The sequence below is a fragment of the Rhipicephalus microplus genome, chromosome 5, assembly GCF_043290135.1.
Source record: "Rhipicephalus microplus isolate Deutch F79 chromosome 5, USDA_Rmic, whole genome shotgun sequence".
Classification (NCBI taxonomy): Eukaryota; Metazoa; Arthropoda; class Arachnida; order Ixodida; family Ixodidae; genus Rhipicephalus; species Rhipicephalus microplus.
Window position 1 is genome coordinate 94,226,402 of NC_134704.1, and position 16,035 is coordinate 94,242,436.

At 48.0% G+C, this 16,035-nt stretch overlaps 1 protein-coding gene across 4 annotated transcripts in view; it reads right to left on the minus strand.

Moving 5' to 3' along the window:
• Window positions 1-16,035, minus strand: part of LOC119174334 (uncharacterized) — a 71,048-nt gene that overhangs the window by 22,552 nt on the left and 32,461 nt on the right. For 3 of the 4 annotated variants that reach the window (XM_037425190.2, XM_075895770.1, XM_075895772.1), the window contains one exon: window positions 3,047-3,231. In XM_037425190.2, the coding sequence (XP_037281087.2) occupies window positions 3,047-3,231 (185 nt within the window). The remainder of the gene's footprint in view (window positions 1-3,046; window positions 3,232-16,035) is intronic. The other variant, XM_075895771.1, reaches the window with a different exon arrangement.

Sequence of the window (16,035 nt, forward strand, 5' to 3'; positions counted from 1 at the left end):
TCGGAACAAAGACAAACTGTTGTGCGGGCCGCCAATGGATTCGGTTACACACGCAAGCCGCGCCCGCGAAGTGTTTGGACAGCGTATACAGAGCCGCCTTCGTGGAGCGCTTGTCAGCTTCGTGGCTTCCGCAAACGTGCCGACGGGCGCGCATGCTCAGTAGGCACTCTTGGCTATAGCGAAGAATTATCTTCTTAGACATTTCGAATACGGGGGTATACGCCATAGAGTTTTATTAGAGTGCGCTAGAGGGAATACTGACAGTTTCTACGGGAGCTGAAACGTACGGCACTTATTCCATCATGGGAAGTATGGTTAGTACACAGAGTTGTCCCAGCTTGCTTCTTTAGGCTCCATGTGACTCGGTGTCGCCTGCAGCCGATTTGTTACAACACAAAGTTCGGCTGTTTCCACCCTTTTGACTCATAGGTTGACAAATTCAAATCCTCGATTTACCTCAAGTGGCTTCGATTTTACTTAGATTTGAACTATCGGACGCAGTTCACAATAAGACATTTTTGTTACTCGAAGCAAAGAACATGACAATAAGCAAAAGCACGAGCGCATTTGATGTCACAAATGGGAAAACAAGCAAACATTGGGGGACCCTCAAGCTTCGCTTTTAAGAGTTGAACGCGGTAGCGAAATCCGGCCCCTACCACACCTTTCAACCACCAAGTGCATACTTATTCATATGTTTTACATACTCACGCACGCACACAAACACGCAAACAGTAGATTGGACCAGCGCGCGCTATTATCGCCGTATGGGCTCGTTTTCGTCGTAACACCTGTCGAACAAAATGCGTTAAAGGGCCCTGAAACACTTTTTCGTGTAACCATGGAATAAATTCAATAGAAGAGCTAATTGCCTAGCGAATTCAGCGGCGCAAAAATTTTAAGAATCCGTCCAGTGCGAGTGGAGTTACAAAGGTTTGTCGCATGTTGCAATTGCATCATCTCTTCGCTCGTCCCGACGAAAGCGCTGGAAGCTAAGCATGGAGGGGAGCAGGGCAAAGAAACTATTGTGCCTCGCGACCTTGACCACTTTTTTTTTCTTCGAATGCGTGGCCTTTTCCAGTGTGATCACGCGCACCCACGTGGACAAGTAGCGGCCTCCCGCGGCTATATATCGGCACCTCGATTTTTTTGGTCACAGACGCACAGACGATTTTTCGCTCACAACCAATAGGGCCGACACCGGCGACAGGTTTTCTGCGACACGAGCTCTTTGACGCTATCACGTTAAAATTCGTGAACTGCCCGTCATTGCCGTGGTGGTTCAAAAATCATGGCGCCACTTTTCCCTCTAATAATTATTGTAGCAAACTCTGTGTCCTACACCACACACCTGATACCTCCGTGTTGACAAGTCTGTAATGGCGGCAATTCTTGCGTAACCAGCGCGACCATAGTAGCAGCCCTGTCAGCCAAGGTGGGTTGATGAGAAGGTGAATTGAAAAACTTGACATTCTTTTACAATGTTCAGAATGGAAACCGACATTTAGGTATGGTATGACGCATAACCCATTTTGCCTGGGGATAGAGGGTGACAGGAAGCTATGGAAGTATAAGATGACCAACTGTGACCTCATTAGAACACGGGTGGTGGAGGCACAGGCAACCTTTGAAATTTTTTTCGTGTCCAGCGCTGAATCTGAACGGCACCGCGTACGTTCACGCGCATCTGAAACTGTCACTGCGAATCTTTGATGAAAATATCTAAGAATAGTTACTTTTTTTTCGTTTCTATATTATACCAGATAGTAATAGGGAATTTCAAGCATTTGAGACAGAGTTGCACTGATCGCTGCTTTTTACAATTTTCTAACTGTGCAACGACCACTGTTAGGCACAAAACATTTCTAACATGTTTTACTACTACACACAATATGCGCTTATACACTGCCTTTATTTCTCTGCAAACTGACTTTTGTGCCGTCATAAAGAGCCTTCGCGCAGATCGGTGGAAAATGACATCGCTTGAACGAATACAAAGGACGATATGAAGACACGACTTGCACCATACTCACAACTAAAGTTTTTATTGTAAAAACACCCTTTTGATGCACAAAATCGACGATGGCTCTTTTCCTCTAATGCTGTCATCTATCCCTTTCCTAACCATTGTCTTTCTTGTGAATTTTGTCCCAATTTTACCGATACTGCCACACTATTTTGACACCATCATAATTTAACACGATAACTATTTGAAGTTTTCAACATTCGCAAATCAAAGGATAAATGCGTCAGTCAGGCATGTGTAAAGCTCCCCCCCCCCCCCCCCCGCGTGTGTGTCATTGTGTCTATTCATTGTGTGTTTATCGCTCTGTATGTTTCAAGGCTATGTCCCTCCTGCTCCTTCCTCTTGATGTGGTTTGCTTCGCACCTTCTGCGACAATTTCTTGTGTGACGATGTTGGCTGCATATTAAGGGCATCTTTTTTTTTAATAAAAACTTTAGTTTTGAGTGCAGTGCATGTCCTGTCTTCATCTTATCATTTGTATTCATTTTAACGATATCGTTTTGCATCAATATATATCCAAGCTAACAGGCCGCCTCTATCTATTACTTTTCCTTCAGTCACTTTCGAGCTGTTTGCAACAGCTTTTGACATGAAGAACACGGAAAAAGAATTCTATAAATTGATCAAAATATTTATTTCATTTACGGTAATATAACAACTGTCGAGATTTTCCGTCCCACTATCACGATATGATAATGAGGGATGCTGTGGGGAAAGGCGCCTGAAGTTTTGACTATCTGGCGTTCTTTAACGCGTGTAATGTACGACCAATACAATCTATTTAAAGGGGGAAGTAAATAATATATAATGACGGCTTTCACTTTAAAGCAGTCTTTATGGAACGCATAAGTTAAGGCGTGACTCCTTGTAAAAGTTCCGTTTAACCAAAGAACTTTTCACCCTGCGGACCATGTTACTATTGTTGTTGTTGTCGTCGTCGTCGTCGTCGTTGAAGCACAACCAAAACAGTCGTGTAACACGTGCAGAGGATAGAGAGAAGGAGCGAGCCAGCCTGCTCACCAGCCTGCTCACCACTCGTCGGGGCGTCTTGGCGACCGGCCTGTTGGCGCCGTTCATCTTGTTGTAGAGTCCGCACGCGTTGCAGAGGTAGTGGCCCGTGCCGTCCCGGCGCCACAGGGGCGTCGAGATGGCGCCACAGTTGACGCACTCGCGGCCCTCGCCTACGTACATCTCCATGTCCGTCGCTGAAACGACACAGAAGAACAAAATACAATAAGATGCGGGCTCGAAGCTCATCCATCAATTTCGCAAACGAGCCCCTCAACGGATCGCGTGCCACCAAAACTCTGCAAAAAAACAGCGGAGTAATGCTGCGAGTGCATATCGGATTTCATCCTTCGTGTCAAAGGCTCAAAGTGGTCGAGACATGCTTTGGCAGCTGTTGTGCGCCTGTAATTTTTTTTCTAGTTTTGACGACCCTTCTACGGTCGATTTTAGCGCGTAGCCCTCCAATCCTACTGCCAGAGGTGAATTACCCAAGTTTGTACATTTGACAAATTACGGTGAATGTGTACACCGTTACAATAAATAATACGTCATTATCTTACTCGATTTCAACAAATACACAGAGCGTTACACGAACAGGAGAGCGGTGAGGAAAAAGAGCATTTCGGGGGCTACGCACAACCTAATTTTAAGTAAACGCGGAAAACGTAACCAAGACACGTAAATGGATGAGTAGGTGAAAATGCAGAGCTTTCGAGAAAGCCAGCGAGAACATAATGATATGTGAGGTTTAACGTCCCAAAACCACCATATGATTATGAGAGACTTCGACCACCTGGGGTTCTTTAACGTGCACCAGTATCTGAGCACACGGGCCTACAACATTTCCGCCTTCATCGGAAATGCAGCCGCCGCAGCCGGGATTTGAACCCGCGACCTGCGGATCAGCAGCCGAGTGCCTTATTAGCGACTAGACCACCACGGTGGGGCAGCCAGGGATAACAACCTTGTCACCCGCAGGGAGAGGATGTAACACAAGTTAATTAGCATCCACCCATGCTCTGTGTAGCATGTGTTTGCGATTGCTGGCATAAATCCGACGGGTCCCGAAGTCACGCCTTCCTGGAAAGCATTTCAAGATTAGTTCCAGTGTTGAGATAGTCAGCTCCATGAAACTTGAGAAAAATTTTTGCTCACACACTTCTGCACTTATTTAATAACCATGACTTTGTTATGCCCTCGTGGGACGAATTTACACTGGAACGCAAACGTGTCTTGTTGAACTATCTGACAATGCACTCACTAACTCGAAATACGCGCCAAATTCTGATATCTCATTCGCATTCGATCATCTAAGCCACAGCCATAAGCTATAGCAAGCAAAATATTGCTCGCAATTCTATTACACTTTATAGCATGTCGTGCAACTAATATCTACAGACGAATAGCCAGCCATATGTGTGCTCTAGCCGGCAGAGACGGTTCTCACGGCGTGCTATGCATTTCGTTGCAGTCCGCGTTTAACCGCTCCTAAGCAAATGAACAACAACAACAAATCAAATAAAGTCAAATGCTTCTGCGACGCACTGCGATGATGCGCGTGCTGTGGGAGATGATCGAAGAGTTCGGCAGCCGTTGCACCGTGACATGACTCGGGCTCTCACGTTTCTGGATGCGCCTAGAAGATGGAAAATGCGCGTGACTCAGTTCGTGTATCCCATACGGCGGGTTACAAGTGATGAGGTCGGGACGACATTTTTCTTCGGCTCTTGCGAATGTCGGCGCGTAACAGTATCTTTCTGTCATCTTAGATGCGAGGACTTAAGACATTTTTTCAGAAGCTTTCCTTTTTTTCGCTGGGGTCCCTTAGAGAGAGGGGGAGCTAGGAAGAGGCAGGCCGGAAAGTTAGCCAGATATTAGCATCCGGTTTGCCACCCAGCACTGGAAACTATATGACTGACCTTTTTCAGAAAAGATCCTCAGATCATAGCTCTACGCGTCGCAGGGCAGCCAAGCGACGCAGGCATTGCTAGGTTTTTTTTTTTTCTTTAATCGACCGGATTAAGCAACCGGTCGCAAGCGTGTAATGGACAGGCGCACACATACCCTGACCGTCCTGCCTTACCTCGTCTCTCTGTCTTCTCTTTTAATCCTCTCCCCCCTTCCCGCTAGTGAAGGGTACCGAACTAGAATGGCACCTGGTTGACATCCCTGTCTTTCACTTCTTTCCTTTCTCCTCCTTATCGTTCTTTTAGTCGGTGGGGAAATATTTGTTGAACGTGATGTAAACGGTTAGTCGCTGTGCACTGTATTGTGCGAAGTGGCAAGAAATATGTCACATTGTTTCTTTATTGCTGCAGTGGCACTAGACTGCGGTGACGGCCGTCCCAACGCAGAACGCATAAGCATTGGCAAAGACAACACCCAAGCGTTACCTACACAAAACTGTAGCGCCTACTATAGGCGAAGCCCCTATGGGGCTTGAAGACTTAAGGCTGGGTAAAATGAGTGACATTGGCTATGCTTGCGGCACGGCTGATTCCATTGTGCCATGGCACTTTGGCAAGCAAAGCTCCCATGTAGCGTTGTTCAGTGGACTAAGCGGGAAGCTTGGTCGACGCATTCATTGCAGATAGTAACCGCTGTGACTTGATGTCCTTTCTCACTTATATGATGTATTATCTCAGGAGTCTCCAGTACCAAGTATTCTTTCGGGCCGAGGCCCAAGGCTGATAGCAGAGACTGCAGTGCCACCTGAGAGGCGCAAAATATAGTCCACTTGTGTGTCGGTTGGTCAATAACCAATGTCTACGCGGTTCGGAGCGCTGTCAGCTCTGCTGACGTTGGTGTACTTGCGCTAGATATTCTGAAATCAATCACCGTAAACAATCTTGTTATCACTAGTGTTCACGGTTGAGCTGTTAGGCAGTACAAATCGTGTAATTGCCGCGCATGATTGTTGGTTCAGCTGAAGTATATAGCGTTTTAACATTTCACAGACAACGAAGCAGGTACAGCAGTACGCATTGTTTTCGCGCATTTCTAGACATGTAATCATTTATACCACGTTTAAAAATTGTTTCTGCCGTATCGTTTGGGATTTCATATTTCATTTTCTACCAATGTTTGTATAATTTTATTTAACCATCACGTATGCCTTTTACCGATCAATGGCTTCAGTCAAGCAGTTTTGTGCAACAGCCTTTAGCCAATGGCACCCACGAGAACTGTTGTGCGCATGGAAATCAATTCGTATTCTTTTGTAATATAGTACAGTCTATTGTGTTGCATCTTATTGTATATTAGTGTATTGTATACCCTGCAACATATGCGAAGACCGCCTTAGAACACTGAAGAGGCATGGATATATGGAGAGCGTGACGAACATATTCGATACATTTTCCACGCCCACAGAGTTGCGATCTTCAATCAATGTTTGCATGCGTCCTTCTGTAAGCTCTTTAATTTCGTTCATCTTAATATGAAGTAGTGACCAGCCGTAAACCACGCATTTTTTTTCAACCCTTACACTCAGGTTCACCAAGGCATGTGAGACGTCATAATATGAATTAAGGCTTATTTTTGATATCCCTTGAAGCGGAGTCCAGAAGTCGATCACCCGATCGAGCTTGCGCGGAGGAGGATGGCTCAGCGTCGCGCAGTCGTTCAGGCTTCCGCGCAGGCCTCGCATGCATGCCGGCAGTGATCTGTAGCTCGCCATTCTTTTTACGACCAACACCCGCCCGTTGGCGGTTTCGAATTCGCAGCGAGGCGATGCGGGAGTTTAACACACTGCCTTCGGGAGGAACCCCCAATATTTATGGTGAATCGTCAGACACGTCGTTAGAGCCTTTCGCGCGCGCGCCTTTTTTATTCTTTTTTTTTTCATACTTTCCCGCTCTACGGCCGGTTCAGACTGTTTTCCGTCACGAGGACGTCGACCGTGCAATTGGTGCGCGTGTACAAAGAAAAAAAAAGTGAAAACGACGTTGTGATTTCAAGTGCGAGGAGACGCATTGGTGCTGACGGCGCAGGAGTTTTCTATCCCTGAGAGCTTGCCGGAAAATGCATGAAAAAGCATAACTTCGCGGAGAGAAACAGATGAAAAAGGAACGTACTATACTAACTGGTTCACTACTCTGTACAGAGGGAAAATAAAAAAAATAAAATAAATGGCGGAGTCGGAGCAAGTTTTTCTGCTCCTTTCAGAGCAAGTGTGTTCCAATGACAGAGTGAGAGCGAGAGTCAAAAGTTCCAATGAGAGAGCCGGAGGGGATTCGGAGCAGGAGTCTCTCCGTGGAGCAGGAAAAACTGCTCCGCCGAAATCGGTGGAGTGGACCGGAACTCAGCGTCACGCATTTCCTTTGAGACGTTTGCCTGCTTAGGGGCGCGGCTGGCGCGACGCGAGTTGTGTTGATAATGGCGGACGGCGTGGACGGCTCGGCTACCTCGGCAAAGCGTGCGGCAATGCTTCTGCTACTCGATAGCGACAGCAGACATCGTGGACAATAGCTGTTGCACGCTTGGCCTGATATCCATTCCACACAGGTGAATAGTGCTGAACAAGCCAACGAACGATGCGGCGATGCTGGTAAACCACGTGGGAAACAGACAGCGGAAAAGACCGCACGCAAGGTATCCTGGGTAACGCGGCAGCTTCCGCCTTGCTCCAGCAGGGCGGGTTGTGTTCCGATGGCGGATTTGGAGGATTTGCTCTACGCCAGAGTCGAGTGCTCGCTCGCGAAGTCGGTCGGCTGCACCGACTCCGCCATTGGAATTCAACAATAGTCACCCACCACGGTGAAGTTGTTTGTCCGAACTCCGTTGGCGAAAGCAATCAAGGAAAAAGCTCATCGCCATACTAGAACATGCATATGAGATAACCAGCCCCTCTGTTCTCTACTATAAATGCACTTATTTAACAGGGTGCGTCACAGATAAATTCAGCTATACGCGTTGTCGTACGAGCCTGTACCGTAAGGTTAGGTTACATATCTTTTTGGACAGACACCGCACACAAAAAAATCACACCATGTCCACGGAGCAAATGATGATGAGTGGGGTGAAGCATCCGTCCGTCCATCCATTCATGTGTACATCCGTGCGTGCGTTCGAACGAACGGATGGTCAGAAAGAGGCACGTACGGACGGATGGACAGAAACACGGACGGATTGGCAGATGCACAGACAGACGCCGGACACAGATGGACGGACGGGTGGGCAGACTCATGGAAAGACAAACGGACGGACAACCGGACAGACTCGCGGACGGGCGGACAAAAGCCCGGACGCACGGACGGACGAGTAAACGGACGGACCCACAGAGGGTAGGACACACGGACGGACGCTTCGCCTCACTCATCATCATCGACTCCATGAAGACGGCGCGAAAACAACTAACGCCATCTAGTTATGTTATTCCCAGGGACATATACACACAGCGCCATCTATTGAGCAAGTTAATCTAGAGGTGGCTACATACAACATCTGGAGGAGGGAACAACCGGTGGCCTAAGGAGCTTCGCACCTAAAATCTGTATAGAGAAGACTACGTCGTGGTAGCCATAAGTACAATTGGCTGCAGTTGGCCAGCAGGAGGAAAAAAATAATGCCTCCTTTGCCCTAGTAGTCACTAGCTTGAAGGAAACGCGGTGTAGGAATAATAATTTGCTCACTGAGTCTTTTTTTTTTTTGTCTTTCTTCCTTCTCTTCCCATTCCTTTCTTTCTTCTACGTCATTATTTACTTCCTCGCCTCCTATTTTTTCAACACGCTCATTTTTGTTTGGTATATTATACTATACAAAGCCACGTTTCACTCCGCTTGCGTGCCTATAGATAGTCGATGAATGTCTTCGCCGTGGAGCCATTTGTATGAAATGCAACCGTGACGACAGTGTTGGTTCTGCATGCCTGTGCAACATGAGTTCTCCATAAACTGTGCATGCCCATTAGTTTCATAAACAGGTCGAGTTCCAGCCGAAATGGTATCCATTGTTGGTTGATTGATATGTGGGGGTGTAACGTCCCAAAACCACTATATGATTATGAGAGACGCCGTAGTGTAGGGATCCGGAAATTTCGACCACCTGGGGTTCTTCAACGTGCGCCCAAATCTGAGCACACGGGCCTACAACATTTCCGCCCCCATCGAAAACGCAGCCGTCGCAGCCGGGATTCGATCCCGCGACCTGCGGGTCAGCAGCCGAGTAGCTTAGCCACTAGACCACCGCGGTGGGGCTACGATGTTCACCTTCGGATCACGCGTACACCGATTCGAATCTTTCCTCACGAGAAATTCTTTGACATCAAGAAGTTTTTTTTTCTCTGCCTTTCACTCATTTTTTTCTCTTTCTCTTTGTATTCGTTCTCTTAGCCATCAGATTTACTTCATCCCACGCCAAACAAATCTGCACACGTGTTATGAGAGCGAAGCAAAGATGGACACAAAGAAGATAGCTTTTGACGGTTAATGACGATGATAGTGTTCTATTATCGAATTACGGCCAATGGCTGACTTTAATAACCTCGCCATTGATACACCAACGAAAGGAAAAACACAGGGAGCATGCTATGTGTACTTATGAAACAGTCCACGTCGGTGCACCAGCCATTAAGGGCTATTACTAAGGCGAAAGCCTTAGATGCCTAGTTGAACGCGAAGTTTTATCCTTGTTGTGCCGCGTCGAAGGCATCGGTGGTGGGGGGGGGGGGGAGTGATAAAAAGAGTTATCTTCAAGAGATCACGGCAGGTTATGCCGTTATGATTACGCGAAAGATCGCCGTAAGCTGCGACTCCGTTGTGGCGTCGCAGTGACGTAACGTCACATGATGACGTCATCACAGCTTGGTAAAATTTGGTTCGATCACGGTGGCAATGCGAAACCTGGTGAGGTGCCTCCGATCTTGCGGGCAATGCAAAATCACGTTAGGTGCGAAAATCTTGCGAAGGCTTACGAGGCCACATCAGTACCTCACCTAAGAGGGAAAAGTCGATCGGTTTCGCCGTCGAGTTGGTTTAGGTTAATGCATTCCCAGTGAATTTTTAGCAGTGTATTCTTGTGGATTCAACCGTGTTTCAACGGTCACTGCCCTGTTTCTTCGCCCTACGTCGAGTCGAATCTCCAGCGCCACTGCATTGATATTCGTACGGGTAAACGCTTGATTGACACTCGGAGAAGGAAACCAGCGCTAGACATTTAGTGAAGTGCCAAGAACAGCGACACGTCGCAGGCCCGACACCGTGCCCCCGAATTCGTCCTCAGCGTCCGCAGCAAAAGCTGGGAGCTGCAAAACGAAGCTGCGGCCCTACATACGAACGCGGGGCCAAATCTCACGCCCTCTGCCGGGGCGATGCCGCCAAGATGTCTTTGAAACGAACACTTCTGTCAGGCACCGTCCGCGAAAGCAAAACAGCCACGCGTTGGAAGCGCGAGCACACGCAGCGTATCATCTAGCACGATCAAGACGGCATGGGGCGAATATTACCGAGCACACGAAACAGGGGCGCAGTGGAGGCAGGAATTAATCAAAGATCACCAGCAACACACACACAAGCTGCGCGGGATGCTGGCGGAAGGGAAGACCGCTTCTTCAACAGCCATGCTAGTGTCTCGTTACCAAAGTGCGAGTTGAACACTGCCGCGGCAAGTGAACTGCTCCCCGCGTAGGGTATGGCTGTCCCGCGACAAAATAAATACGTCACACGTCAGCGACGTCCGAATGAGCCGAGCGACGGGCAATATTTACAGCTGCGAAAGAACAGGGGACCCCGGTAGCCTTCGCCAGTGCTTCGCACGCTGGTCGTGAGTGTTCTATAACCTCCGGTACCCGGCGATCGTAGACCATACGACGCGAACGGGGATATCGTGTTGTGGGCGAATGCAACACTGCATGCGTGGCGCGGACGTGTCGTATAAGTTCGTGCAAGAGCACTGATGCAAACCAGACATCCTATATAGCGCCTAAGCGTTCTAGTTTATATCTCTATCTCGGTAATCGGGTTCATCGAAATGGATCTTTCCGCTTATGCGCACCAGTTTATAGCTTTACATGCGGCGACTCCAAAGAAGCCAGTCGGTGATGAACCTGCATGTGGGGTCATGTACTTTGACGCGTCTTATTTCTTTTTCTTTTTTTACTGTCCCAGTATAAAAGTAGAACGGGCAGGAAAGTGTCATTACGCGCACTGGCAGAAGACAGTTTGGTCCCTCGGAAACCGGTCACGTGAAATAAACGTGCAAGAAAGACCAGCTCAATTTTCAATACAATTGAATTTTCGGACCAGACGCAGCGCTATAATTGAAAAGCAGAATCACGTTAACATTCCAATTGCCCTTAAATTCCAGAATTTCGCTACAACGGCAAGAGACGCCATGCCGGTTCCTTAGAGTCTTGGTCCCGACGAAAGGATTGGTATAATCAAATCTACTTAACTGCCATGTATTTACAACGTGCGGACAGAAACAGCGCGATAAGAAAACATGCTCGATACGAAACATGAAAGGTACGAGACATGCCAGCTACAAAAACTAGCTAATCGTGCCAAAACAAATGGAGTTCACGTTGACATTGTCTTGTAGGGCTGGGCTGGGCACTCCCCCAGCCCAGCCCTACTCCCCCAGCCCAGAAAAAAAATGGTGTCTTTTTGTTCCACAATAATGATGTCCCACAACCTTTCTTGGAGACTCGGCGATGGTCACCTTCTTATCGAGAACCCAATTCCACACTGATAACGCGCACGTAGTTCGTGATCTGCTGGGCACGCACAATTTTTTTATAGTGTGTAAGACTGATTTCTTCTCGTAGCGCGCGAGTCGCCTTCTTATGCATTCATCATAGAAGAGGAAAATGAGAGGATAAAAATAAAAGGCTAGGTTGTGAACCAGTCCTAAAAACCCAGTACGCCACCTAACACTGGGAAAACGGATGGGTGCATTTGCAACTTACGGACGTAAAGAGAGAAACCGAGACAGATAGAGATCATGCAACGTTCCAGTCGGCCAGTATTTTGCGGTATGACACATCACGCTATTAGGTTTACAAACGCCAGCGAGAAGCTGTTGTCTTCGAAAATTCTTCCAAGTGTTAGCGCCTTCATCCGCGGGCATGGATATACCGCAGAAGCGAAAAACTCAACAATCACACACACAATATGAAAGGTTGCACCGTGGAGGAAATGGCAGTAGGTTTAAGGTACAGCCGGCCAAAACTTTCAACTTTTTGCCTGCCAATGCCAATGATTGAACGAACTTGAATTGTTTCGTGGGCATGTACTTTGTGAGCATGCACTTGTATATACTCGCCATGTAGAACCTAACTTAGTCATATGGCCAAGATAAACAGAAAGGAAAACGGTCAGTCGTGCGCGATAGTTAAAGATTTGGCCGATTGTATAGCCCGTGTACGTAAGCTTTGTCATTGCCTTCTTTTCCAGCCAAATGTGGCTGACCTTTTAGTTGCACATAGCTTATTCATGTCTTTACCTCTTTTCTTGTGTCTGTTCCGGCAACCACACGGTATTTTAGTGTGTTTTTTTTTTGAATTCCTATTGAAGTATATCAACTTCCTGTCATTCTATATTGCCACGTGAATATTATCTATCTTTCCGCTATATACAACCAAACCACGATATGATTATCAGACACGAAGTAGCGGAGGGCTTCGAGAATTTCGACCTCCTACAGTAGCGTGCACCAAAACCTTAGTACACAGGCCTTGCATTTCGCAATTCCATCGTCGACGTTTAAAAGTTATGGTGCTCGATTGGTGACTCAAAGGTACGGTTGCGGCCGCGGCTCCCGCATTTTCAGTAGAAGCCAAAACTGATTGATTGATTGATTGATTGATTTTGTGGGGTTTAACGTCCCAAAACCACCATATGATGAGACACGCCGTAGTGGAGGGCTCCAGAAATTTCGACCACCTGGGGTTCTTTAACGTGCACCCAAATCTGAACCCACGGGCCTACAACATTTCGCCTCCATCGGAAATGCAGCCGCCGCAGCCGGGATTCGATCCCGCGACCTGCGGGTCAGCAGCCGAAAGAAGCCAAAATTGCCGAGGCCAGTGTACACAGATTTAGGTTGCACGTTACAAAACACCAGATGGTGAAAATTTCCGAAGCCTTCCACCGCGGCGTTCCTCATAATCGTGGTTTCGGGACGTTGAACCCCGGAAATTATCATTAGCACTTCGACTCCCAACGAATTGTGACCGCTAAGGCCGGGACGGAGCCTGCGTCTTTCGGGTCGGCAAATGCTCGCGTATACCACTCAGCTCGATCGATATATTACAACGTCCACCACGGCCGTGCAGCGGTTACTGGTGCTCGACCGTGGGCCCGAAGGTCACGAGTTCGATCCCCGGCTGCGGCGATTGCTTTTTGATGAAGGTGAATATGTAGAGGCCCGTGTTCTTTGGCATGTCAGTATACACGTTGAAAAACACCACGATGGTCGTTACTTACGGAGCCCTCCACAACGCCATCCCTCATACCTACATTGTCACTTTGGGACTTTAAACCCCAGATATTACGATTATTATTATTATGACTATTATCTATAGTAGAACGCCCCCCCCCCCCCACCCTATAACCCCCGTTACAGGATGAATCCGGATTCGCTTCCACCCTCCCACTTGAGAGGCATTGTCGAGATGCAAGATCGAGTCGAGGCTTTTATCTTTACGCGCCGTATACAATGAAATAAAAAGAGGAAAAAAATGCACCGTGTCACGTCACCTTATCGCAGTTTGATCGCCCCAGACGGCCTCGCTTCGCGACGGCAGTCCAGTGGGCAGCGCTTTCAAGACCGTCGCCATATCGGTTATTCGAGATAACGAGAGCTGGAAGAGCTTCGGAATAACAACTGTGTATCTCTGAGCGCTGCCATCTTGAGGGAGGGATAGGCATAGATAGGTGGATGAGGCTCCGTTATATGCGCGGGAGACAAGCTTCGAGTTTCCGTGAAGCGAACTATTTTCAGCACTCCCCCGTTTCCAGCGCACAAACAACGGGCAAATATCGGTCACTTATGGAGGCATATATTGATTAGATTGAAGAGGAAAGTGCATTCCAGTTTATTTTTAAGGGTTTCAAGCGAATCAGCCTATGAAAACAAAAGAGGCGACATTGGTTGATTCAAGGAGAATAGACGGGTCGGGCTGCAAGTATTGACTTTTTGTGTGTGTGTGTCAGATACGGGTTCCTTTGATTTGTCAATGTACAGCCAGTGACAAAACGTCAAGAACCCATGACGGGTACCCTTATGAATTAATATTTCTAGCGTGTTCTAAAAGACGCTAAAACGTACGGTACAGTTAGACCGAATGTGCTTGCAAATTACTGGGAAATGAACAAGATTTGCTAGGACCAAGTGCTCTATAAATTTTTGAAGCTGTCTGCTGCAATTCCACAACTATATTGTTTCATACGTCAAGGCCTATCCATGTTTGATAAATACGTTTTGTTCTCTTCTGTTGATAAGTACGAACTCACTATTTCATTGGCTTTCTTTTTCTTTGTTTTTTTTTCACGCGTCATTTATACTATCCTCACAATAACTTGTGAGATTAAGACCTTATGAAAAGAATAAACTCAATATTTCGACGTGTCGAAAAAAACACATCACTGTAAAGCTGCGATCCAGCTCGTGCACTATCACACGATTTCATCACAACACTTGGATGGTAAGGATATCTCATGGAACGCAGGCGCACGTTGCGTAAAATAGCAGTTTACAATCTGGGTCGTTGTTGTCACAACAGCAAGCGCTGACGACTCGCAGCACGCGTAATCTAAGAACATATACTTAAAATCGGCGTCGTCCTTATTATAGAACACCCACACCACGTGATAACGACCGGTACGATAACGGTACAATCGCTTCGACGAGCCGGCCACTGGTGGCACGCCTGCAAGCCACCCCTATAGAGCTTTCGCCCATGCACTAAGTGAAGTAGCAGAAGCTTATGACAATGAGGGACGCTCCACAGTGGCGAGAATGTACAGTACTTGCGAGACCGTTTCGTTATAAGGAAGCACTCGCGAAGAAGCTAAAAAAAGAAACAAAAAAGTAAACCTTATATCTCGTACAACATCCCCGATACCAGCCACATCCGCAACCCGCCTTTGCGACATGCGTAGTGACGTGCTATACCGACGACACATACGCATGCATGGAACGCTGCATTGCAAAGATTACGCGCACCCACCGGGTCGTGGGTCGCCATGCCGATTGTGACACGCGATTCCGGATAAACGAGCAAGTAAAACGAGGAATAGAAAGCCGACGGATGCCGCCACGAGATCGTACCTCCTCGCTGCACGAATCGGTGCTTGAGATGGAACATGGATGCTGCTGCCAGGCGACTCTGCTATAGATGCGGTGACGGCCGTTGGGGGCTGCAGTCGGCGTGCCTTCTCGTAAGGAACGGATGCGGGTCTGTGCGCTCGCGAACGCGCCAAGGCTTCGGGCGTATACGTGCGCCTTATCAGCACGCCCCGCGAACTAGCCTGCCTTCCCCCCGTATCGTGCCTTATCGACCGTCTGCAGATACATCGGCCCTGTGCAATAAACAGCGCCGCGAACGACCCAGATTAGGAGCGACGGGTGACCACCGCACGGCAGCATCGCTCGATAACTACAATATGCACGTCGCACGAATTCACGCGAACGAAAAGCGTGACACCGGTGGGTGTATGGACATATTACGTGTTTGTAAACACTGGCAGGCGCCGTCGACATTGTGGGGTGCTTATAGCGACGTCGCAGCGCGTAGGTTCCACCCAGGCCAAAGTTTGCACCCGTCCTTTTGTGGTCACGTGACAACTGGCGCAGCAGTTGAAAATCTGCCTCTGAGCGCAGCGCGCTGTGAGTCGGGGACCGAAGGCACGCCGTTGGGAGAAGCATGAATGCCTGATGTTCGTTTTTACCTTCATTGGGATACCTGCTTACTTTCCGATTGAATTCGGGGGGAAGGGGGGGGGGGGGGGGGGGCTCGACGAAGCCTCGCTAATGAAGAAACCCTGCGCACGTCCTGGTTA